Source organism: Sesamum indicum, linkage group LG1 (assembly GCF_026168435.1).
Source record: "Sesamum indicum cultivar Baizhima isolate 11 linkage group LG1, ASM2616843v1, whole genome shotgun sequence".
NCBI classification, from domain to species: domain Eukaryota; kingdom Viridiplantae; phylum Streptophyta; class Magnoliopsida; order Lamiales; family Pedaliaceae; genus Sesamum; species Sesamum indicum.
Genome location: NC_142657.1, coordinates 14,068,557 through 14,093,987, shown reverse-complemented (window position 1 = coordinate 14,093,987; position 25,431 = coordinate 14,068,557). Strand labels below are relative to the sequence as shown.

Sequence of the window (25,431 nt, the reverse complement as noted above, 5' to 3'; positions counted from 1 at the left end):
GACTTAGTTCCATTTGACCTGGTGATTGTTGATATTAGATAACTCAGACAACGGTTCAAATCAAACGGTACCATTGTTGAAAGCAAGTTAAAGAAACTTGAGTTCAAATCTTTAGATTTGTGGGGATTGTTGTAATTTTTAAATTATATGAAGAAATCCATAGATTTGTTTGAGAAGCAAAAGAAAAAGTGGTTTGTCTCATATAGGAAAATGATGGAAAAAGTAAAGGAATTGATAAGTATATAAAGTGTTGTGAGGATGAGTATGGTATACTCATACTTCTTAGTCCCACATAGGAAGTTCAATAAACTCTTTATATTAAGTTCAAATTCATATTTGTGTTTGAAGTATTATGGAGATTTTTCAACATGGGGTTGCACTACACATGCGTGCCTCCCCCAACCTGTCCAGACTTCAGATCCAGACAAGGATGTGAGGGCGAATATCTCAGTCTCAAAATATATCTTTTTGTATCAGAAACATTTGAGTTTAACCGAATATGAAAATTTTCAATCAAAATGCTTTAAAAGCATTTAAAAGTCTTGATTGGCCATTTTGTAACCGCCGGCAGTTTCAACCCTTCCCGATTGTTTTCTGACGATTGCAAGAGCACATTCATGTCCTGTTTAATGCCGAGGTTAATGATGTTGGGTGAGGAGTGCCTATAAAGGCCGCAACTCCTTCATTCTCAACACACCAACACCGAACACCGAGCATTCCGAGTACACCACTCGAGCTCTCTAAGTTCTCTCGTCTCTCTGTGTTTGCTCTCAAATCATAGTTTTTGAGCTTAAGTTTCCATAAAACGACTACTAAGTATTTTTCAAGGTGTTCGTCAGTGTAGTGGTGTACTGAACAAACACAAACCCTCTTATCTTAAGAGAAATAACATTGTACCTGAAACATTTGACACAGGGTGTTTAATTTCTTCAAGACAAGCATTTTTACTGCAATTCGGTTAAGTGTTGATATTTAGTTGAGATGGCGTCTCCGACCAGACCTAGCCTTCTGTGTCGTCAAATCCTGATGAACGTTTCACTAGTCTGATTGTTGAACTACAACAACAACTACGAGACATTCTTGATGAAACGGAGGAATTATGGAACGATGTATTAAAACAAGCCTATTACCACCATGGGGTTAAACGAAGGGCTGACGAGTTGGATCGGAAGAACTCAATTCTCCGACAAGAGATAGAAGCTCTGATGGCGGAACACGAGGTTGAGCCAGAACAACTTTAACGAGAAAACTAGCAACTTCGTACGATGTAGATGTCCTCAGAGAGCATATAGATCAGCTAGCTGAAATGATACCAAACGAACTGGAGGAGGATCTTGAAGAAGACCTTATGAAACATCTGGATGACGATGGCGAACTGACTGATGGTAGTGTCATTGAATGATTGGTATATCTGGTGCTGCGTTGCCGGTATACAACTCAGGTCATGCACTTTACTGCTTTACTTATTCAGTATATTAATAATCGTTTCATTGAATCAAATATATTTATATATATATATATATATATATTTATACATATATGTTCAATGAACGTGACTAATTCTCAAGTTAGATTTATCTAGTCAATTTCAATACAAAAATTAGCATTGTAGTTAAAGTTCTTCAACAAAAGTCAGCAAAAAATAACACAAAAAATTATTATTATCGAGTTTGATAATCAAATATAAAATTTGAAAGTCTTGTCCAAATAAAGAGAAAACATATTGGTTGAAGTTTATTCAAATTTTTTCTTTGGTATATTTGTTAATTATTTATTTAATAAGGTCATTGCAATAGAAAGATAACAGAAAATTGACATTTGAATACTAATTGAGTCATTTCAAATTATTCAATTATTAAAATAACATCAATAACGAAACTCATGTATCAAAATATAATAACTTTTACTCTTTTATTTGTTAATATTATGATTAACATGATTAGATAAAGCAAGTATTTTAATTCTTTGCATCTTATCCTTATCGTAATCACATTATATTAAAATATCACACTTCCTTTTTCTTAAAAAAAATAAAAAACAAATACGTGTCATTCTTACATGTAGTTGAAGATAATGCTACTAATCAGTTATAAATGAATGAAAAGTTCGGCAAGTTGTGTTCTAGTAAAATATCCATATATATATATATGTTATATTGTACATGAGTTCACACATTCATTTCCACATCTATCCATCTACTCTAAGAATCAATCAGTCAAACACCATTTTGAATAATTATAGCAGAGGACATATAACAATAAATTAAAACACTCGTTAGCTATAATTCGTCATAACTTTATGAGAGAGAGCCAAAACTTACCAACCCTATATAGGAGAGCAGCGCCCCTCACTCGCCACCACTGTAGTTTCAGCTGCCTGTCCTGAAGTACTCAGCTTGCACTTTCTGTTTAATTAATTAGGTAACCTAGACATATAGTCATCGGGCAATTCGAGGAACAAAAGCCTATGTTTATATATTTTTGTATACACTGAAATTTCATGCATGGATGAATTAATATTAGTTACATCTGCATTACTGTTAAACTTTTACATATAGATTGCACGCACGTAAACAAATCGCTTTTAATTTCACCCATACAACATAACAAATTTTTATAGTAATTAACTAAATAATGTAGGATAATTAAATCAATCATGATGTGTGTATTGAGAATTGGAATTAACCTGATAGGACCGAAGTTCTCTTGGCAGCATTGGGATAATTAGCTACACACTTTAATTCATGCAGTGGGATTTCTTTTCTTTCTTTTTTTTTTTAAACAATATTAAAATTTGAATTTGATTCTGGTCAAGATTATTGATGATCTAACAATTATACATGTTAGCAGGGTTCCATTTGAGATCCTCGAGCTGGATGAAGGGATTGACTCACAACACAAGTTGTTAGTTTTGTTAAGGTGACCTTCAACTAAAACTTTCTTATACTTAAATTAGATTTTGTTTGAAGTTCAATGGAGCTGCATAGCTCGATCTCAAAGTAATTAATACATACCTTTTTAAATGGAGCAATTGCTAGAGAGCCAATTGTCAGAGCTCGTGAGAAGCCACGTATCACTTTGAGAGTCCTTGGATGGTGAAGGCTTTCATGGTTATCATTTCGGGGTTCCAGATTGATCGAGTTGGGTACGACCTGCTCAATGAAAATTACACATATCTTTGCCCTATTTGATAATTTTGTGATTATGGAGGAATAACATTATCAGATATATTTTTTGATTAACTCGCATTAGAATTAATATAATAGAGAGAATATTTTTTTTTTAAATAGCAATAAATTATAGTATCTTGTAGTATAGAAGATGTACATATCATTTATAGGTGTGTGACTTCCATAATTACTGTAATAGTAGTGTAGCTTCTTCTTTTTCTAGAAGTCACACCAATGCGAAAGAAACACGAATGAGGTCGTATTTTCATTAATGGTAAAAGATGGAGATCCACAGAATTCTTACATTTATATGATATTTTGGAATTGAGTCTTAGGTGGGTCTCTATGTTAGTTATATAATAGTTTGTAGTTTATGGTTTTTATTACTTTATTTATTTTAAAATTATTGATATATTCAATAATGTTTTACATATTTTCAATGATGTACAAGGAGTCTGTCTACTTACATAATAATTTTATAGTTTATTATTTATTATCCGTTTATTTATTTTGAAATATTTGATAGTTTCAATATTTAATGTATTATATAATGTAAATTCATCATTTTTATAAAAAAAGATATAATTTCAGATGATAAATCCGTCGGATATCCAAACCCCAAAAAAGAAAGAACAACTAATATTAGTGGGCCCTTGGATGCGATGAAACATCTATAAAATAGATGTTCCAACTTAAAAGAATCTATACCAAAGAGATCTATTTCATTACAAACTTCATCATCGTGCAAGCTTAATTTTAAAACACATCGGGAAAATGTCAGCGTCACTGTCCTTCGCCTGCCTCCCAAACACCATTCCCACATCACCTTCACTTAGCAATCCCAACAATCCTCAGCCAAAGTCTATTGCCATTTCCAGGCCACGTCTCCACGTCAATCGTGCCCAATTATCAACAGTTATTCATCCTGTCCAGGAATCGAAAGCTGACAGGTTCCTGCATATATCAACTTATAATATATGATTAAACACTCAATAACTATTCATTAATTCTTACCAAAACATGGAATTTTATTTTATATATTGTTTGTTGTGTGCTGTATGTAGGTGGCTACATGAAATTGAACTCAGTGTACGGGACTACGAGATCGATCAGTTCGGGGTTGTTAACAATGCAGTTTATGCTAATTACTGCCAACATGGTGATATTATTCATATGTTTCAATCAATATTTTCTTCCCCAAATTCTTCATTTTTGCTCAATCTGTTCAAGAGTTTTGTTCCCACACATAATTATACTAATTAGTATGACGTTGTTGTGTCGTGTCGTGTGTGTTTAATTCGGACAGCGCGTCATGAAATGATGAGAGAATGTAGCAGCGCAGATCCGAATGTGATTTCCGGCAGTGGGTACTCATTGGCTACAACAGAGTTATCATTTAAATTTATTGCGGCTTTGAGGGTAAGGTTTTCGAATATGTTAAGCTTTATTGAAAAACTCTAACTCAAATAGAATTTGATTAAACTTAAACCAATTATATAACAAGTGTAATATATTTGTATTGTGATTGATTATAATTTATGAAAAATAATCAATCATATGATAAGTATATTAAATTTACTTTGAATAAAAGTTTTCGAACTCGACCCGTTAATATGTATCTAGTCATGAACTACAAATGGTATGATCAGTATGAAATTATATTTCTTTCACGTACCTACTTCGATTTATAATTTTAAGATTGCAATATTTAAGCATTTGTTGCAAACTTCTATGTTTTCGTTTCTCTCGCATAAGGCAGAATATATGGGAAGTAGATTTTGGACGTAAAAGAATACATTGAATTTTCTATTCTAGATCTTATGGTATTTTTTTTTATTTGGGTAAATTACAAATAGTTTATTTGAGATTTGGTATAATTACGAATACTATCTTATTGTTTGAAAAATTATAAATGTCCTCTAAATGCTTGATAAAATTATATAATCCTTGGATGAAGGTTTGAAATTGTTTACTTTGTCCTTTTTTGTATTTTTTTTCTTTTTAATAAATAAATTATAAAATTATAATGTTTTTTGATGAGGTGGATAGAAATATCTGAAAAATGGTAAAAAAAAAAAAGAAATTATCCACTTAGTCTAATTTCTTTTAAAAGAATAAGTTATAATTTAAAAGTCTACAAGGGTATTTTGGTCAATTTACTATAAAATATAGATGAAAATTTAAGGAAGACTAACGAGTTGAGCTAATTAATTGTTAGAATATCGTTAATATCAGGAAGATATATTGGTAATTTCTCAAACAACAAGGTGTATTTATAATTATACCAAATTTTGAGAAAGTTGATTGTAATTTATACGTACAAATTTTTTTTTTAAATAAAATAAATGATGTCATCTTTATAAATATAGCATGTATAAAGATGCATTATACAATAGGAACTTTTGCAAATATATGTCGGAATTAACTTCATTGCTTCTATAATATAATAGTTGATTGATTGTTGATAGTTAATACTTATAAATTAATTTATAATTTATTCCTAATTGATCTTATGATATAATAATTATATCGAACATTTTTAATGACCAAAAAAAGAAAAAAGAAAAAAGATAAATTCCTACCTAGTCATGCATGCCTCGTCTCTCATAGTTCTTTTTTATTGTTAATAGGGTGGAGACAGATTTTTGGTGAAGAACAGGATACCTGGTTGGTCCAAGACTCGATTATTCATTGTGCAATCCATCGTCAAGCTTCCAAATAAAGAGGTTCATTATTTACAACCTTGAAATCCAATTTGAATTTCGCAAGGAAAAAATAATAAGAGCAAAATTAGATTGACAAAACTGGATTTTTGGATAAATTTTATAATACACGTACCTACGATATCTGCAAACTTAAAATATTATAATATTAATTTATCATATTTTTAAAACAATAATCTTATATCACTTAATAAGAAATTTGGATCTTCATCACAATATTTGGATGGATAGTATGATTATTGAAGAAAAAATGATAAGTTTCAGAAAATAAGAAACGATTTCAAATTTGTCTTTGGATGTACTACTTTTTAGAGAGAGAGAGAGAGAGATCCTTTAAATTGGATATTAGGGGGTATGTGAGAAATGAATAAAAAAGCAAAAAGTACATAAATCTCTTTGAGTAAGTCCTTCTAAAATATGAGGCGGTAGCTCAATGCAGTTTACATTATCTTTTTGAAAAAAATAATTCCGACTTATTTCTTAACAAATTAATTTAATTCGAGTTATTTAATCATATATGTTAATATAATTAATAAATTTTTAGAATATCTATATAATATTTTAAATAAAATTTAATCAAATGGGTTTTAAATATGATTAACTCTTGGATATTCTACAGCCAATTCTGGAGGCGAGAGCTACCACAGTTTGGCTTGATAAGAATTATCGCCCAATGCGTATTCCTCCTGAGATGCTGGCTGAGATCAGTGAGTTGTGTTACCCCAGATCCAATTGATCCATCACCACCACTTACTCTCCTGTCATTCCTTAAATTCACAGATTAAATAAATGTACCAACTCATGTGGTCTATGAAGTTTATATGAGATGCAAAATAATGTTGTAAGGAATAAATTGTAGTCTTTGCAGTTCGAAGAAATCAAGAAAATGTATTATGGGTTAATTATATGCTTTTTGTTGTTCAGTTATTATAAGTCGCAATGACTGGCTTTACTATAACATGCAACATTATATATACGTATGTGTGCATTCAAACTTCAAAGTGTCTGTAAGGTGTAAAAATGACCGGTTACAAACAAAATAGATAAGCCGCAAAAATGGGTGAATGAACTACATTGCCTAGTGAAGGGAGTAATATGCTTCTTTATTAAAAGGTTGGGGAGGCTTTTTGCCCTTTTATATTTTTAGGGGTTATTTTTGCCCTTTTCCAATGTTCAGGGGGATAATTTGCATTTATCTCTTTTCATAGTGGATAAACTAAGTTTTTGCATAATTTTTGTTTAATTATGACCAGTAATAATTATTTACGACGATTTTATTTCATAACAAATAAAATTATACACCTTAAATAAATAAATTGATCGATTTTAATAAAGTAAAATCAACTTTAAATTTGCATGAAAAATAATTTATTGATAAAGTCAAATCATGATTAAAGGGATGATATATTCATGAATTGACCTTTTTCCCTTTTATATCTTTATGCAATTTAATAGTATCTTTTTTGTATTTTCGACTTTTTCCTGACATGTTTCATAATAATTTTCATAACTTTCTTCTATTTTCAAAAAATATTTTAACTTATTCAATTAATATATATTTTTAAAAAATAATAATTTTTAAAAATAAAATTAGTTATACGCCGCATATACTAGTATCAGTTAATAACGATTTAATAGCTTCCAATGATCTCTAATTGCAACAATGCAGAATAGCGTCTTTGCTTCCAGTCAGGAATGACAACTTGGACCACTGATCCTGAAGGAGTGATTTTAATGTTTTGTTATAAGAAATCACTTCCTAAATATATGCATTGATTAAATCGTCCTCCTAAAAAATAATCATAAAAAAAGTTAATTTTATCTAGACCATCTAAAAAATATGAAATTACATTTTATATTTGTATAGGAGGCTAGGTATAATTAACCCTAAAAGAAGTGTTGAATATTTAGGCAAGTAATAAATATATATCCAATCACAAAAATACAATAATCTTGATAGATCTCGAAAGTACAATGATATCGAAGGATCTCGAAAATACAGAGTTATACGTAGCATTCCACACAACAGCGACTTATACAGAAGAGAAACGACATCAGGATTACAATATGCTTATTCATTAAAATCATCAAATTTCCTCTCGACATATATAGAAGCATGCATCCCCACCCCGCACGCTTGGAGTCTGTCCCCGGATGCCTGGAGACTACGTATTTCACTCCTTTTTCCTCACTACTAAAACAGGGCATTTGGCATTGTGCACGCAATAATTGCTCACACTTCCAAGAAAAGCCCTATTGAAAAACAGGGAAAGATGGATGCTCATTTCATCAGTACGTACTATGATCCACGGACAAAGCCTGTATAATGAAAAAGAGAAATAAAAGCAAGTGACGGTATTTAAAGTAACCTCTGTAAAGCTTTGCGACCATGACTGCCGAGCACAAGTAATTGTATGTCGAGATTTTCCACAGCTTTGCATATTGCCTCCTTAGGGTCTCCGACTTCTGTACATGTTTCAGCAGCTACCTGATATATATATTTTTTATTAGAAGATATAAACTGAACAACATTGGGAGAAAGGAAAGATCAAAACAGGTCGAACTTACCCCATATTCACTGCAGATTTCCTTTGCTTTCTCTAACAAAGCCTCGGCAACTCTTTTATGGTTTTCTTGAATAGATCTAACTAATTCAGCAGCTGCAAATATTAAACAAAAGTTGTCATGAGAATATTCCTGATCAGGTTAGTTTGACAAGGAAAGAAGAGATGATTGACGGGGAATTAATCAAGGAGATGCGATACATACGTGCAGCACCATAAGATGAAGCGTAAAGATAACCGAGGTCGACAACAGGTTGAGCGGTGAAGATGAAAAGGTTGGAGGTTTCAATGGTGTCTCGAAGATTCTGGAGGGTCCACTTCAGAGCATAGTGACTGCACTCACTTTCGTCGATTGCCACCATCACCTTCTTCTTTCCATCCATTTTCTTGGTGTTCTTCAGAGGGTTTACTCCGTTTCAATCAGAAATAGTGATACTGTGTGATCGCGTGGTGGATTTCTAGTCGGGTGATTAAGATAAGCACAAAATAGAGAAGAGAGAGAGAGAGAGAGAGTGAAGCGGTTTAACTATTATGGAGATGTCCCTAGAAAGCCCCAGGTGTGTCAATGTTAGACCTGCTGCGTCAATGTTTTTTATTATGATATTAATCAAGTCTTTTTGAAGTAGCAGTAGTATTTCATATGATAACGATAGAGTTGGTACATATAGACTTTTATGCCCAAAATGTCATCACATCATTAATTACAATATTCATCAAAATATGATATCGGGGGACTAATATTACTTCTTATTTTTGACTCAATGTAGCATTTTGTGCTAAAAGATTGGCTGCTTTGTTGATCTCTCGGTAGCAAAACTTGCTCTTTCCGTGTTGAAATCTAGTGAAGATCGTTTGACAATCGTGAAAAAGATGCATCAAAATTTTGTTCCGATGGACTAGATCTCTATCAAAACAGTTTAGAAGAAACATCCAACAGTTTCAATTAATAGGTTCAAGATTTGAACAGTTTGTATGTATACCCGCCCATAATGCAGTATTATGCTATTGTTTATTGCTTCTTTATGCAAAATTTCCAGACTCTTCAACCTGGGTGATATAGAATGTGTATTACTTGACAACCTATGGAGCTCTAAAGTGCTTGCATTTATCAAAGGCTTGTGATAATTAATGCCACAGAAAAAGCCATAATGACAGAACACAAGATCTTGAAATATCTCTTTCTACCACTCAATTAGTATTAATACAGTAAAACCTCTATAAATTAATAAACTTTCTAAAATAATAAAATCTTTCAGTCCCGACTTGGGCCTTGTAAAAAATCATCAAATTCGATAAGATAATAAGATAACAATTTTTCGAAGAATTCCTTCATAAATATTAGGTCCTATTAAAACTCTAAATTAATAATGTATAAATATTACAATTATAAATATTATGGTAATTTGCTAAAATATAAAGTTTGTAATGCTTTACGCATTTGATCATTCATGGATGATTTTGGATGCCTTTTAGATGAGAAGACATGGTTGGTGTTATGAATTATTTTATTTTCATATTGAGATTTATATAGTATATATTTTATTAATCATGCATGAATATATTTAATTGGTCATAATAGTTATTTAAATGCAACAAATTAATGTAAATATGTATATTTAAGTAATTCTAATGAATTGATACATGCGTCGATGAATATAATAGTTAATTGTATACAATGAATTGATATTATACATGAATATATTTGATTAGTTACAAAAAATTGGTCGATGCATGAATATAATCAATGAAACATATATGAATTCATTTATTTTCAATATATATGTACTAAATTTGTTAAATTTAAAAAGTCTCTCTTTTAATTAATAAAATATTAATTTACCGATAAATTAATATCTTTCTAAATTAATAAAATTTTATGGTCCCAAAATTATTAATTTATAGAGGTTTTACTGTATTTATGAGAGAGGAAAGCAGGCGACCGGGTCCGGACGGTGAGGGAGAAGAGGTGGAGGCGGCTCGAGACACACTAATTTGTTGAGCCAAGTACGAGCCACTGCTGTTCACACTCACGGGCAGCACGCGAAGCACTTCCACCACCGGATGTATTTATTTCCTAAGCCATCCACACGTACTCGACAGCTATAGACCTCCAATTTGGGCCTTGATCAATATGGGCCTTGATCAATATGGGCCTTCTCTTCCACGGAATGTGAACCGCACGGATCGCCCTGTCCGGGACCGCTGCGCTACAATGAGCAGTCCTTAGTGGACATATATGAACTGACTGGAAACTGCGTGGACGTGGTACTGACGAGTCATTTTCTTCTTATAACATTAGGTGTGATCTATAATGTATGGATATAGGCACGATATGGTACAAACACAACTATACAAAATATATCTTTTTTATTGTATATACTCTCAATCTCTCATAAAATTAAAATATAGCAATATGAAAAATATTAAGATAAAATATAAAATTAGTAGATATGTCTTACATTTAAATTCCTAACTAAACGTGCCATAAAAAATATACTTAATCAATTTATTTTAAAATGTATACAATAATCTTTTTTATATATTCAAATTAATTAAATCATCATGATCATCTCTCAATTTTTTAGTATTTTAGCCAAAATTTTTAGTTTCAGAGGAATTAATTAATTTTTTTTTATTAGTATTACATAATTGATATGATTCAACATATGGAAGGTATATTAGGGGGAGATCCACAGCTAATTTCAATTCATTCGGAGAATAAAAACGTGATCAAGGGATTGACTTAGAAGATTTGAATATCACATTGCATGATGTAAACAATCCATGTATTTTTCCCTTTTCTTGTATTTCCATGACCACTATAAAAGGTAATCTGTGTACTGGTTTCAAGGTAAGAGAATAATAAAATTGTATCCTATTCACTTTTTCAAGGGAGAAGAAAAACCAAAAGAGAGAGAGAGGAGGTGGTGAGAGGAGAGAAAGAGGGGGAAAAAACAGAGGAAAGAGAAGAAAACAAGAGGGAGATGCGGTGGAAAAAAGAGGAAATTTTTAACTTTGGTGAAGAGTTTGATTTTATGTTGCTGGTCAAGGGTTCGAATTTCTCAACCAACTGAGTTTGCTCCTCTATAAATAGCTTCAGTCTCTTATGCATTTTTCATACAAAAAAATTTGAGCCGCCCCTTCTGTGTGCTCCTCTTACATTTTCTCTCTTCCTCTTTTGAGTGTTCCTCTGTTCGTTACTTCAAACTAGGGTAAATTACATTTTTGGTCCTATAAGTGGATCTTTTTTCAATTTTAGTCCCCCACACTAGCCAATTCGCACATTGAGTTTAATATGTGCTTTTTTTGTCAATTTGAAGACCAATTGAGGGATTTTCGTCTAGTTGATAATGGCAGCTGCTCTCTCCGTCAGTTGTTGTTAAGTGTGGAGAGAAATGTAGACATTTGGAGGGAAAATCAGCAACTTGGTGAGAAAAGCTATTACATCTTTTTCATTTTTCTCTTGCACTTAGTAGAAAAATATCACAGAATATGACTGATAACAGAGAAGTTTTTTTGTCACTGTGGAAGGTTTGCGATTTTGAAGAACCTCATTGACCAACAACAACCCAGGTAGGAGGTTTCTGGGTGTACAAAAAAAAGAAGTGGGTGTGGTTTCTTTCTTTGGGAAGACCCGTCAAGTGTGCAAGGGCAAATGTTATTATACCCGGATTGCTTCAAAAATTGAATAAAATGGACAATAAAATTGCATAGATGCAACAAAGACAAATTATTTTAGTTTATTTTTTGGTTGTATCTTGTCTTATAGTGTTGTTTAAGTATTATTTTTGTTGAATCTTCCTCAATATTTTTTTGGAGTATATGATCCAATTTTTCACATATTAGGCGATATTAGGGTGCTAATTTTAGGATATGTAATTTGTATTTTGTATTCTATCATCCTGTTGTTTTGTAATTGACAATATGTAATTTTATAGGCGATGTTATGTTATGGTTAATATTCCATCTTCAAGCAAAACCTAAGTAATGAATTGAAAAAATCCTGTAAAAGAAGGCTATCCAAAGTGAAGTATAAAATCATGGTTCTCAATTCTTTTTGGCATATGTACTTAGCACCTGTATGTCTCAAAAACACATAAAAGTATTAAGTTACAAATAGTCATACAATCTAGAGAAAATGTATGAATGAACTAGAAATAAGAAAAGCCACTACTGCCTCCATAGACGGAAAAAGAAAAATAAAGAACATATAGATGCAAGAGCAGAAAATAAATACCTTGTTTTGTTCAACACAAAAATAATCCAAAAGAAGTTCCACACCAAAAAATCTCAATTTGTCATTAAAGATGGAACAATGCCCTGTTTTATTCAACAATACAAAATAATCCATTGGTCGGCTCCAACACATAACAAAAACAATACCAAAAGTATTGTTACAATAGCTTGAGAACATAATAAAAACAATACCAAAAGTACCATTGTTTTGCTCCAACACATAACAAAAAAATATAACCAAAAGTATTGATCCACTGCTAGCACATCACTTTTTCTTGCTCTTTAGGTATACAACTAAAGCCAAGTTGCTCATGTTAACATATTTTTTGCCATCTTTGTCCAAGGTGGGAACCAAACCTTTGAAACTCGATCTAGTTTGTGGTTGAGAAGGAACAGCTGGATGATTTGTACTAAAGGGAACATGAGCTCTTATGGTGACTCCTGAAATTGGTCCTGTAATAGGAGCACTTTGCAGAACTTGTATTCCTTCGCTTGCTTGTGGTACCTTTTAGAAATTGATGTCCTCTTACTTTTTTGCTTGATTTGTATTATGAACTAATCTTTTTTCTAGCATGCAACAAAGCAAGTATTAGTGTACTAAAGTTCTGAAAAATTGAAATAAGGAAAAGTAATTGCCACTTACTGTCAATTTCTGTAAGGTTTGGGAATCCTCAGTCGTTGGTGGAAGTTGAGAGCTTTCATGCATGGGCTGATCATGATAAACCTATATATTTATGAAAAGATGAACAAGCTAAGATCATATATTTATGAAAAATGAGAGCTTTCAAAGTAGAAAACATTAGCAAGTACTGGGGTGTTTGCCGGTTCAACACTGCCATCATATGCTTGAATCGCACAAAAAAAAAATGGTTCAACACTTAAATTTTTAAAAAATGTAAAGGAAGTTCGAAGTAGATTGCACTTACAGGTTCATTTTCAGAATCCTGAGTCAGAGGTGGATCTTGAAGACCTTGAAGGATTAACTGATCTCCTAAAACCTACAAATATACAAAGCAACAACAAGCATCTGTAACATTCAATAGGTTTATAATAAAACAATAAGAAGCTGAAAATTTTTAAATTGAAAACTCACCACTGGTCCTGTTGGAAGTGGTTGATTCTTCCTCTTACAGAAGTTTTTGTTGTGTCCCGTCTCTTTGTAGTGGCTACATATAATGATCCATTGTTGTCTCTGCATCTTAACTGTAGTGATCTTCCTTGGCCTCTTTTTTTGTGCTTTCGAACATGTTCATCAAGCTGCAATCTCCTTGCTTTTGAAGGTCTGCCAACACTTCTTCCAGAATTGGGAGGAATAAGTGGTTCCAACTGACTTTCTTTTCCATAAATTTGGCCCATTGACTAGATATATAGCATGCTTATACACTTTTTTGAATGTTTAAACCAAATAACACTTATCAACATAATCTTTCAGGGTCCTTCACTAGACTACAAATTGTAGACATTGCGCGCTTGCAAGGGATACCACATAAATCTCATTTTCTACATGAGCAAGAATGTTTCCCAAGATTCATACTATATTTGGAACCATTATAGTATGAGATTTCATAGTGCAAGTCTGTTAACTTAATAAGTATGCAATCACCAGCCTTTCCTATATTCTTTTCACAATCTTCTTTATCTTGGGACATTTTTCCATATCATTTCTTATATGCCCTATCTCTATTTTCTTGTAATCTAGTCATCAACAACGCCCTTATTTCTTCTAACATTGTCAAGATAATTTTTTTTCCTTGCACTCAGAATGGTAGCACTGATGATTCACATAAATTGTTAAAAAGAATGTCACACTTTGAGACAGTACCAAAAGTGTGACATGCTCCACTGGGAAGGATGTTTGCCAGAAAACAAAGCAAGCACATGTTTGTCAATTTTTCCCATTTCTTTCATTCTTTTTTCAAAAAGTGGCACTGTACTGGCTAATGCACATTTCCACAATGTTTTTTTATAAACAAGCCCTCTTCATGTTCCAATGCAAGTGTCTAACACAAAATCTATTTTCATATGCTAGAAACACACTATCAAAGGCTTGAAGCAATCCCTTTTGCTTGTCTGATATGAAAGTGTATTCATGCTCTCTGGTTATGCTTAGATCAACTTTTAACGGCAACAAGAATCATTCCCAATTATCTTTATTCTCCTTGTTTACCACTGCATATGCAATAGGAAATTAGTTGTTGTTGGGGTCTATCCCAACTGCTGTTAACAGCACCCCTCCAAATGGATTCTTTAAATGACATCCATCTACACCAATCAATGGCATACACTCTGACTTAAATCCCTGTTTTAAAGCCTCTAAACATACATAAAATTTTTCAAAAGTTTTTGCACCAGCAGCATCCATGTCATTGTTTACTTTTAAAATTAGTGTGGATCTTGGATTGCTTCTTCTAAATTCATCTCTTTAATCCCATAACATCCCATATTGTTCTTCTGCCTTACCCTCAATGTTTTCAATTGCCTTCTGTTTAGCTCTGTAAGCTCGAGATTTAGACACATTGATTCTGATATCTTTTATTACATCAGTTTTGAAGCCTTTGACATTTCTCTTAGAGTTTGATCTGAATTAACTTTCTAATTTTTCTGACAACCATGTAGATTTCAAATTTTTTACAGTAAATGACACTCCACATTTGTGCTTAGGATAGTACTCTCTTATCTGAAATATACATTCTTTTGAAAGTTTCAGGGCATGAATTCTCCAATCACATCCTTCAGCACCACATTTAGCATATATTCTCCTACCATCATTTTTTGCAATTCTAAGTGTCCTTTTAGTTTTTATTGCATGGGAATGGACAACCAATCTAGACTCAGTTTTGTTAGAAAATATTATTTCAAGTTCAAATTTTGGGTCATATGTATCAACATTGTTGAGAATAGGAAATTTAGACCCCTGCTCAGTATCAAACCCTCCCACCATCAAAATCTTCATCACTAGATCCTTTGATCCCCTCAACCGCACCATCAGCTTCACATCCCCCATCCTTATCATTGTTTCCAGTCCACTCAACATCCATATTTGTGTTTTCATTGGATAATTCATCATCATTTTCTTCTTCACTCTCCCCCATTTCATATTCACTGTCACTAAAGTCTTCAAAATCTTCAGAGTCAGTTTGATTTGTATCATTCTCATTAATATTAATCTTCTCATTAGTTTCAAACTTAACACTGGAAGACCTAATTTCAGCCCCTAAATCATCTATCCTTACATCTAAGTACACATCAACCACCTTGTCAATATAATGATCCAAACAAATAGATACTAAATCATCTGCAGAACATAAAAGTTGAAATCCATGTTCACCCAACTTGTAGTACATGTTATACCCATTTACATACCCCAACTTCAAACACAAATCATCCAAATAACTTGGACAAATACAATTTATGTCTACATAATCATAAACAACGATGGACCCCCTTTTAGAATCAACAGGACTAGGATTACTACAGAATTATCCACCAAGATGTAATTTCAAATCAACAACTGGAGACAAATAATTTGAAATAATTAAAACTAATAAATATCATGCTCAGATAGTATAAGTTCAATATATATACACAGAGCTAAAAAAGTAGCCAAAAGTATTAATTGCCAAATTTTTTGAAATATATACACATATATACAGTGAGGGACCAACTCACTGTAGCCATGTGAAAGTGTTATATTTTTTGTGGCCCAATGACCCAACAAATTGGTAACCCCACTTGGAGACCCACCTAGAATCGACCCACTTGGAGGCCCTACACCCGACACAACGCAGGTGACTAACTATATATTCTTAACCCTAACCAAATCCCACTATTCTTCTTCCCTCTCTCTCTCTCTCTCTCTCTCTCTCTCTCTCTCTCTCTCTCTCTCTCTCTCTCTCTCTCTCTTCCATAGCTGCTACTTTCTTTCTTCCACCGCCGTAATGGTGGTGGTTTTTCTAAACGAAGATAATAGCTTTAGGAAAACCACCCTTGCCTTCCTTTTCTACCGAATATTCACCCCTATAAATAGGGGATAAACCCTCGGCCATTAGATATAAGAAACCGAGCAAAAATTATGTTTTCTTCTCTTTCTCCTTCTCCTAAAGTTCTTCGTGTAGATCTTTGTGATCTGAAAAAGTTTATGGTGAGGAGCAACTGTGGGTCAATTTTGTGGGTACGATGTCTAGTGATCGTGTTCCCTTTTTATTGGATTTGGCTTATACCTGAACCATTTTCATACAAACTTTGTTATTCATTTATCCTTTATCTTACTGTTATTATTATTTTAGATCTGTAATATTGGCCTTTAATATTTAATAAGTTTCATACTCCAACCTCTGTAATAGTTTCATACTCCAATCTTTGTAAAAGAAGATACCACTAGGGGTTTTTAAACTCCCTACAGAAAGCAACAATAAAGGCTCAATTTTTTAACCAAACAACAACATAAAAAGCCAAAACATCCAACACATTGTCAAAGAATCTTTTTAGCAAAACAAAAAACGGTACATCTCGGGTCAAGAATCAGAATAAATAATAGAAAAAAGCAGCACTCTTCTACTATTTAAGGTGGAAAAGCAACAACCTGAGTTCAAATGTGCATACATACCGTAATCTGGAGAAGGGTTTTCGTTTTCTTTGGGATCGCATAGAGCTATTTCAGTTACCCAATCACCAAATCCTTGCCTTCAACAATGGTTGACACTTCACACTTCACAAAATTTCAAAATGTTGGGGTATTTTTCGCTAGGATAGCAAAAAATTTGAGGGACTCTCTTAGTTTCTAAGGTGGAGTGAAGATCAAAGTAAGAATCTTAGAAATTTTTAGTGTGAAGGAAGCGCAACAGCGTAAGTCAAACGAAAGGGAAAAAATTTGGGTTTTTACTGAGGTAATTTTTTTCTTTTTACTTCTATTTGCTGCCAAAACAAACATTGGAGTTACGTTTTTCACACGTGCAGATCGCGTGACTAACGACCTGATGGAGAGAGCAGCTGTCGTTATCAATTGGACGAATCCCCCATTGGTCCTCAAATTGGAAAAAAAGCCACATATGCAACTCAATGTGCTAATTGGCCAAAGCATGGGACCAAAATTAGAGAGAGGTCCACTTATGGGACCACAAATGTAATTTACCCTTCCAAGCTCTCTACCACGAATGAGCGTGTAAGAGAGTTATAGCTTTGTTAATCTTGCGGAGCGAACCGTTTATACTATTTGCAGCACGGTAATACCAAAATTTCGCTTTCAAGGCAGTGATTTTGTCTACGGCACAGCCTTTAATATTCAAACAAAGGTAAGAGAAGAGAGGAGAGGACGAGAAAAGAGAAGAAAAAGAAGAGAAGCGAAGAGAAGAGATGAGAGGATGAGGGATTTTGGTGTTTGCTTCTGTTACTATCAAGATCAATAAATTTCCACAGCTGATAAGGTAAGTTTTGTTCATCGTCTTGATCAAATTTGTGTAGGAGTTGGGTGTGAATTGAAATTGAGGAAGATGCACTAATAAAGATGGAAGGAACGCTAGGAGAGGGTCTATTTTCAAATAGTCTCTGTACATCGTTATTATCTTAAGATATACCAGTCCAAATTTAGTAAATTCTGCTTCTATGAAAATCTTAGGGTGTTTAATAAAACTTTATAGTTTTGAGTCAGAGCTGAATCTGTCGTTTTGATGGGTAAAAATAAGAAAATATTTTACTACTCTGTTTCTATGGGAAATCCAATATAGTATATTTAAGATCTTGTAACTGAAGTTATACTGGTTCAATATACATAATTCTTTTGTAAATAGAACTGAACACATAGGAGTTTATATTTTTAAAAATGGTGATTTTTGGAAGAGTATATGAACTTTGGGAGAATTTTAAAGCAGTGGATTTGAATTTGTTGTAGTCTGGACCAGGCTGTAATAAAATTTAAACAACTAATTATTTATAAATCCAATTGGTATGATTCTTATAATGAATCAAACTAGAGAAACAAGAGAATATGTGATGTTAAAATTGCATCTTCATAAATTTTATTTCTGTCTTAGAAAAATTTATAAGTTGAAACAGATATCCTGTCAAGAAAAAATCAAGTGAATGACAAAGATAAATTTTAATAGAATTAATTCCAATAATTTTAAATACCAATAATAAACCATTGAAAATCTAATTATGTCTAGTTTATTAGATTACAACAGTATTTAATGATTATAAATAAAGTTGTGATTTAATTAATGAGAAATACGCATACGGTGAGGAATACAGATTCAGGGGCAGTAAAAGTAACATTTAAAAATATAAGCACTAGTTTTAATACATTAACATATATACGATGGAAAGATAATCGAATCTACTTTATGTAGAAGGAATCGGAAGAAAAATTCGAATTTCATAGAAGGAGATGTTCAGAAATTAGTGAGAAGTCTACGAATACGATCAAATGGTTTATGAAAAATTACAATATTAACGATTCCTTGATTATATATTTTATAATTCATTATAGGACACGAGAATAACATTCAAGATGCAACACATTATTCTACTATTTAAATAGTTGAGAAAGTGAGGTATGTATATATAGTTAATTGTATCTCTATATATATATGTATCTACTCATCTATCTGTGAACTTGATCAGAAATCGTCATGTACTTAACTGAATTATACGGTTGTCTCATGAAATAGCTGTTATATATTTTATCTATGGTTGTGTGATACATATGGTGAATAAAGTTGAATTGTAGAGACGATTATAACATGCTTCTAATTGATTGATCTCGTTGTTGAATGAAATTGAATGATTGAGTTGTTGTAAATGATTGTGACACATTTTTATTTGATGAATAACTGGATTAAATTATGAAGTAGTCATTGTACAGATGATTCACTGAGATTAGTGTCGAACGAAGTTAAATCATAAAGTTATTAAAACGTGAATGGATTATTGACATGAAAAGATGGCTTACCTAATCTGGGGCATAGTCTATAGTGTACGATGATGTGATGTGATTGATGACGAGTTGTATGCTATCATGATGATGGAATATATGATATGAGAAAAATAAATATATTGCTAGGTACCATGTCGCTAAGGGTACTGGGGTATTCCGGGTAGTAGGGAATATCCTGTGTTGTTAGCTACACACTGGGGTGGTGTGGGAGTGTCATGTTCGGTGTGATGTCCTATGTCGGGATTATTACACACTTGGCCAGTATGGGAATATCACATACGATTGATACTCTGTGTTGTTGATTGTATGATATTAGTTTAGATGATGAGAGCCGACAAAATATTGAATATGATACAATTAGGCTAAGCAGGGCCCGAAGAAGATAATTAACAATTAAGAGAATTAAATGTTAATGATGTATGAATCATGTTCTGGATTATGTTTGATTCTGATATTGATTTTGCTTGACTATTGGTATTATTATTTCGTGATTTCATGAAATTCTGTGACAAGTATTTATTGACTGGTGTTTTTAAAATTGCAACTTCATGACGATAAAAAGAATATTGGTTGATTGTGATCATAGAATAAAATTGGATGTTATACATGCCTATATGTGTGTGTATATATATAAACTAATTAGTCACTACTTACTGAGTTGACAACTTATAAAATTTTCCATATTTTTTTTTTTCAGGAAATAGATCTAAGGCAGTTGTCAGCTGTATAGGTGGTTCATTAGTACTATCTTAAGTCGGGAGCTCTAACATCATAGAGACAATAATGTTATACCAAAAATATTGATATAGTAGTTTATTCATTTGAGGTTTATATAAATATTGATTAAAGATGAGTTATCTTATTGGGATAAATATGAGTTTGTTGGGATAATTGGATATGAATACTGAAGGGGTGTCACAATTTTCATATACATATATTTTATTTGATATATTACCTACTTGAAATAAACATATACTGTCCCAAAAAAGAAGAGTAACCTATAATTAATCACAAGTTGAATTTTCGATTTATAGATCATATTAGATATGCATCCATATTTTGTAGAGTTTTGTTGTCTCCCAAAGTTCTGGTTGAGATTACTCCTTTTGGATGAGACCTCTTCTGATACAGTGTTTGTAGTCAACCCTTTAACATGCAATATGTATCAATTATGTGATACTTAACGCTATAAATTTCAAAGGATCACAATTTATAGATTTATTTAATTAAACTGTAAGATTATTTAGGAAATTAAATGAAAAGGGCAGGTATCGACGTCTTTCATGAAATTGCACGAAAGTGCCATCAACTGGAACTTTTCTCCCCAAAACACCATTTGCTGACTTCGCTTATCGTCAATGGTGGAATACGCATCGGACGATAGTTCTTATCAAGCCAAACTGTTGTAGCACTTCCCTCCATAATTGGCTGAAACAATTGAAAAAATTCACGAGACTTATCAATATATATAAAGAAAAATGCAATTTACCCCTTTGTGATATGAAAAATAATAAAAAAAATTCTATGAAAAATAAAACAGTAAATTACCCTATGTATTTTAGAAAATGAAGCAAATTTTCTTTATTTTCTAAAACACGGGGAATAATTTGTTAATTTTTTTTTTACATAGGGTTTTTACTTATTTCACATGTTATTGGGGTACATTGCATTTGAAGTTGGATTACAGCTGGTCAAAAAATTTAAAGAACCTCTTCATTTGGAAGCTTGACGATCGAATGTTCAAGGAATAAACGAGTCTTAGACCATCCAGATATCTTGATATTCATAAAAAATCTGTCTCCACTCTGTCAAAAATGGGTGTAGCAATTATGGTTGAGGTCTCAATAATCCAAAAACGAGGTCCGGATTTCGAGATTGTATGAATTATTATTTTTCTGTTTCATTAGTTAGGTGCATAAAGGAAATACAATTTACTACTTATACTAACTATTACTGCTAAATACATAATTAATTATTGACCAGATGTAAGAGGAAACCTTACCTTTAAAGGTGCAACAAATTTAAATGAGACACCACACAAAGCTATTGAGTAACCACTGCGGGTAATCTTATCAAAACTAGAGCTGGTGCATGCCTTCAAAAATTCGTTAAACCCTGTTCAAATCACGTCTCGTTCATCAAATTCTTTTTATATAGCGATCATTATATTAATATATATGATTCAAAATGTTGAAATATTGAGAATTAATTGAATAAATCAATAGTTTCATATCAAAGCATATTGAAATTAAATAAGAAATAACAAACAGAAACTATATATTGTAACAGTGGATAAATAATTTAACATGCGAAATTAAATTCTCACCATGTTGACAATAATTTGGATAAACCGCATTATTCACAACCCCGAACTGATCCAACTCGTAGTCCCTTACACTGAGTTCAATTTGATATACACACCTATATATATATATATATATAACAAAATCCAAATTTATGGTAAGACAAAAATTAAATAATTATGATTATTCATGTATGTTCAGTCAACTAGCACCTATCTGCATTTGGTTCCTGCAGGAGTGGATGAATATTAGCCGATAATTGGGCACGTTTCGGTTGGAAGCGCTGCTTGGCAACGACCAAAGATTTGCGCTGAGGATTGCTGAGATAATGAATATTTCTAAGTGAAGGTGTTGTGAGAAGGTTACTATTTGAAAGGCATGCTGACATTGGCATTTCTTCGATCACTTTCTCTGCAAATGGAGCTAGATGATATGATGAAGTTGTGTAATTTTGAGTAATTCGACATTTATTTATAAAATAGGCTTTTTGGTTAAACACATTTTACACATTAAATGAATTGTCAACTAAGCCGCAAAAAGGGGTTAATTAACTACAATTTACTCCTTGTATTAACGGAAAAATGAAAAAAAAAAAACATGTCAAAAAATAAAATACAATTCACGCCCTTGTTATTTAAAAATCGATGCAATTGACGGAGGGATGTAAATTGTATAATTTTTTAAATTAAAAGAGGGGACTTTTTAAACGACTCCTGTTTAATTGCTTTTTATATAATTAAGTATACAAAACATAACATGTACATATGCGTGTATAAATGAGTACATACACACATAATATTAACTACAAATTCTAAGATGCATGTCTTGTTCAAATCGCATTACGTACTCCCAGGAAAGCGCTTGTACATGGAATTAATGATTTTTAAATATGAAGCACTACTTACAGCTCTTCGTCTATGAACCAACCGTTTTATTTTCTATACACCTTACCTAACTTTTAATTGAACCTAATATCGAGACAGTAGCCTATTAGAATTAATGGTACGTCCTACCTATATATGTAGAATGGTCAATGGCTTGAATGTAATTTTTGTTCCTGTATTTGTTTGTATTGTACTGTTTTAATCTTTTATCTTTGTAGGTAATAAATAAGTTCTGTCATTTTTTAATTTTTTACAATTTGATCCTTCAATTATCGTAGTTTGCAAATATTGTCTGAAAAGAGCATGTGGCATGTACGTGCCTTCTTGATTTAGGACTTTTGTTCCATTGGTCAAATTCTACCAGTATGAAAGTAAATTTTTTATTTTGTATTTTTTATATTTTCACTTTACACTCGATTCAAGTGAGAGGAAAAAAGAAGTGAAAGGGGGAGGGAAGTGAAAAGGCAAGGGGAGGGAAAGAATAATAGTTTTCTTCAAATTGTTTGGCATGATTGGAAGAGAAGATAATCTCAAATACTTCTCTTTGTTTGGTACGAAGAAAATAGATTGAGAGTAAAAAATTAATTTTTGTAATTTTGCTGATTAATCCTTTCTTTTTATTTTGTATCAGAATATAAACAAGTTATATTATACTAAATAATTTTTAGTATATAAAAAAATTAAAAATCTTATTAATAAAAATACTCATAAAACAGAACAAGAATAGTTTTTTAATAAAAAATATTCATCAAACTAGAACAAGAATATTTTTTATTAATAAAAGTATTCATCAAAATGAGCATTATTTATTTATTCTAAACTATTCAATTTAAATAAAATATAAATTACTACCGACGCCCTCAAATAAAGAAATTAAATTGAAACGTTAGCATTTTTATTGGTGATTTATTTCCTTTTTAAAGATTAAATTCATGTGTTTTCAGCAGGAATGATTAAAAATATAAAAAAAAATTATGTGTATCGGTCATAGAGTAAATAAACATAAAATATATACTTTTTTGTCTTTTTGGTTTTATACGTTTACTTTTCTGCCCAATTTTGGATGGAAAAAAAATTTGACTCCAAAAGGGTTTCATATATATCGAGTTTTACTTCACCTCCATCTATTCTTTCTTACCAAACACCAACATATTCTTATACATATATTTTTTCCCACTTCTTGAGAGGAGTTCATTTTATTATAATTTTGAGTGCTATTTTGCTATCTTTTATGGCTAAAATGCTTTTGATCAAGTGTCATAATGCAACATTAGCTTATAATGGATTGATGAAATGAAGAAAAGACAAAGAAGCCAAAATAATGAGTTAGGCATGCCCACACGTAAACATGCGGGAATGTGATTGAAAAAGAAAAGTCTAAGACATGAATGTTGGAAGGATTTGAAATTGATTGGGATACCTTAGGATGGTTGGGAACTATCTTTGGTGGAAGTATCTCTTTAGGACGCACAAAATATTTTTCTAGTCCTATAAAATAAGGAAAAAATTATTTTTGGTACCACAATTATGGTAGGTGATGTTTTTAGTCCCACAAAATTCAAAATCACGCCTTTTTAGTCCAAAAAAATGTGATTTTGCGATTTTTTTAGTTCCAAACAACGCCTTTTTAGTCCTAAAATCACAACGCACGTTTTTGGGACTTAAAATGTGTGATTATGAGTTTTATGGACTAAAAGCGACATATGCCATAGTTGTGGTACCAAAAGAATTCTGTCATTGTTTTATGGACTAAAAAAATACTTTGCCCCTTTAGAATATTAGTTTTAATTCCTTAAGTATTTTAGCTTAATTAGAAATCTATTTGTTTTAGTTTTAATAGGATTAGATAACTAGTAAATATAAATGTTGATGTAGTTCATCATATGAACATCTTTGGATCTTAGATACTTGGATCTCTCTTCTCTAAAAATTCTAGTGTTTAATGAATTTTCTCTCTTTTCTTCTTATGTGTTCCTTCGTGAACATGTCTCGCTAATTTTTGTAATTTCGGTTAAAAATTCGGTGATTGTTTAATTCCAATGAGTTGTGAGATCTAATTTATGCTTTATACTTTCATTTATATTGGTATTTGTATTATTCTCTAGGATTTTATTACGAATAATCTGAATTATAAATGATAGAGCCCATTGTTCATTCTTAAGAATATTTGCTTCGTAATTATCTTAAAAATTTAAAAGAAGGGGCACTTCTTCCTAGGACCATAAAAAAGCTTCATGAATCATGGTGCTATATGAAACGTTACTTCATATTCTTCCTCATGGGGCCAAGTCGAAGTTGTATTCACAATTTAAAAAATAAAAAATAAAAAATCACATGCAATTTCTTTTAACTTATGCAAATCACTTTTTCCATCTCCCTATTTTTGAATACACACTCTCCACTAGTTAAAATCATATCATTCAACTTTCAACTTAACAGAGAAGAAGAGTTTGCTCCCTCTTATGTTATAATTCTTTACTAAATTTCTATTACTTTTATCTTTATTAATTTATGTATTTTAATTTTCAACCAATTTGTTCTTTTATTAGTTTTGTAATTATTTTTAATTTATTGGATAAAGTGAGTTTTACTTTCTACATATTATTTTATTCAAGTCTTTC

At 31.8% G+C, this 25,431-nt stretch overlaps 3 protein-coding genes across 4 annotated transcripts; 1 reads left to right on the top strand and 2 right to left on the bottom strand.

Moving 5' to 3' along the window:
• Positions 1-3,861: 3,861 nt before the first annotated feature.
• On the top strand, positions 3,862-6,819 carry LOC105160842 (acyl-acyl carrier protein thioesterase TE3, chloroplastic). The gene is made up of 5 exons (XM_011078343.3): positions 3,862-4,119; positions 4,234-4,328; positions 4,476-4,588; positions 5,800-5,895; positions 6,512-6,819. Exons 1-5 carry the CDS (start codon positions 3,944-3,946, stop codon positions 6,626-6,628), a joined length of 597 nt encoding a protein of 198 aa, XP_011076645.1. The 5' UTR covers positions 3,862-3,943; the 3' UTR covers positions 6,629-6,819.
• Positions 6,820-7,821: 1,002 nt separating this feature from the next.
• Positions 7,822-9,033, bottom strand: LOC105160830 (Adenine nucleotide alpha hydrolases-like superfamily protein). Its single transcript, XM_011078332.3, has 4 exons — positions 8,662-9,033; positions 8,461-8,552; positions 8,262-8,380; positions 7,822-8,145 (listed from the first exon to the last, which is right to left on the bottom strand). Exons 1-4 carry the CDS (start codon positions 8,837-8,839, stop codon positions 8,067-8,069), a joined length of 468 nt encoding a protein of 155 aa, XP_011076634.1. The 5' UTR covers positions 8,840-9,033; the 3' UTR covers positions 7,822-8,066.
• An 11,783-nt stretch (positions 9,034-20,816) lies between these two features.
• On the bottom strand, positions 20,817-22,367 carry LOC105160824 (acyl-acyl carrier protein thioesterase ATL4, chloroplastic). 2 transcript variants are annotated; one of them, XM_011078321.3, is made up of 5 exons: positions 22,139-22,367; positions 21,950-22,044; positions 21,626-21,738; positions 21,333-21,428; positions 20,817-21,051 (listed from the first exon to the last, which is right to left on the bottom strand). In XM_011078321.3, the coding sequence occupies exons 1-5, from the start codon at positions 22,318-22,320 to the stop codon at positions 20,929-20,931; spliced, it is 609 nt and encodes a 202-aa protein (XP_011076623.1). In that variant the 5' UTR covers positions 22,321-22,367; the 3' UTR covers positions 20,817-20,928. The 2 variants fall into 2 exon arrangements, with proteins under 2 accessions (XP_011076623.1, XP_020552994.1); XM_020697335.2 differs by lacking the exon at positions 21,333-21,428.
• Positions 22,368-25,431: the final 3,064 nt, after the last annotated feature.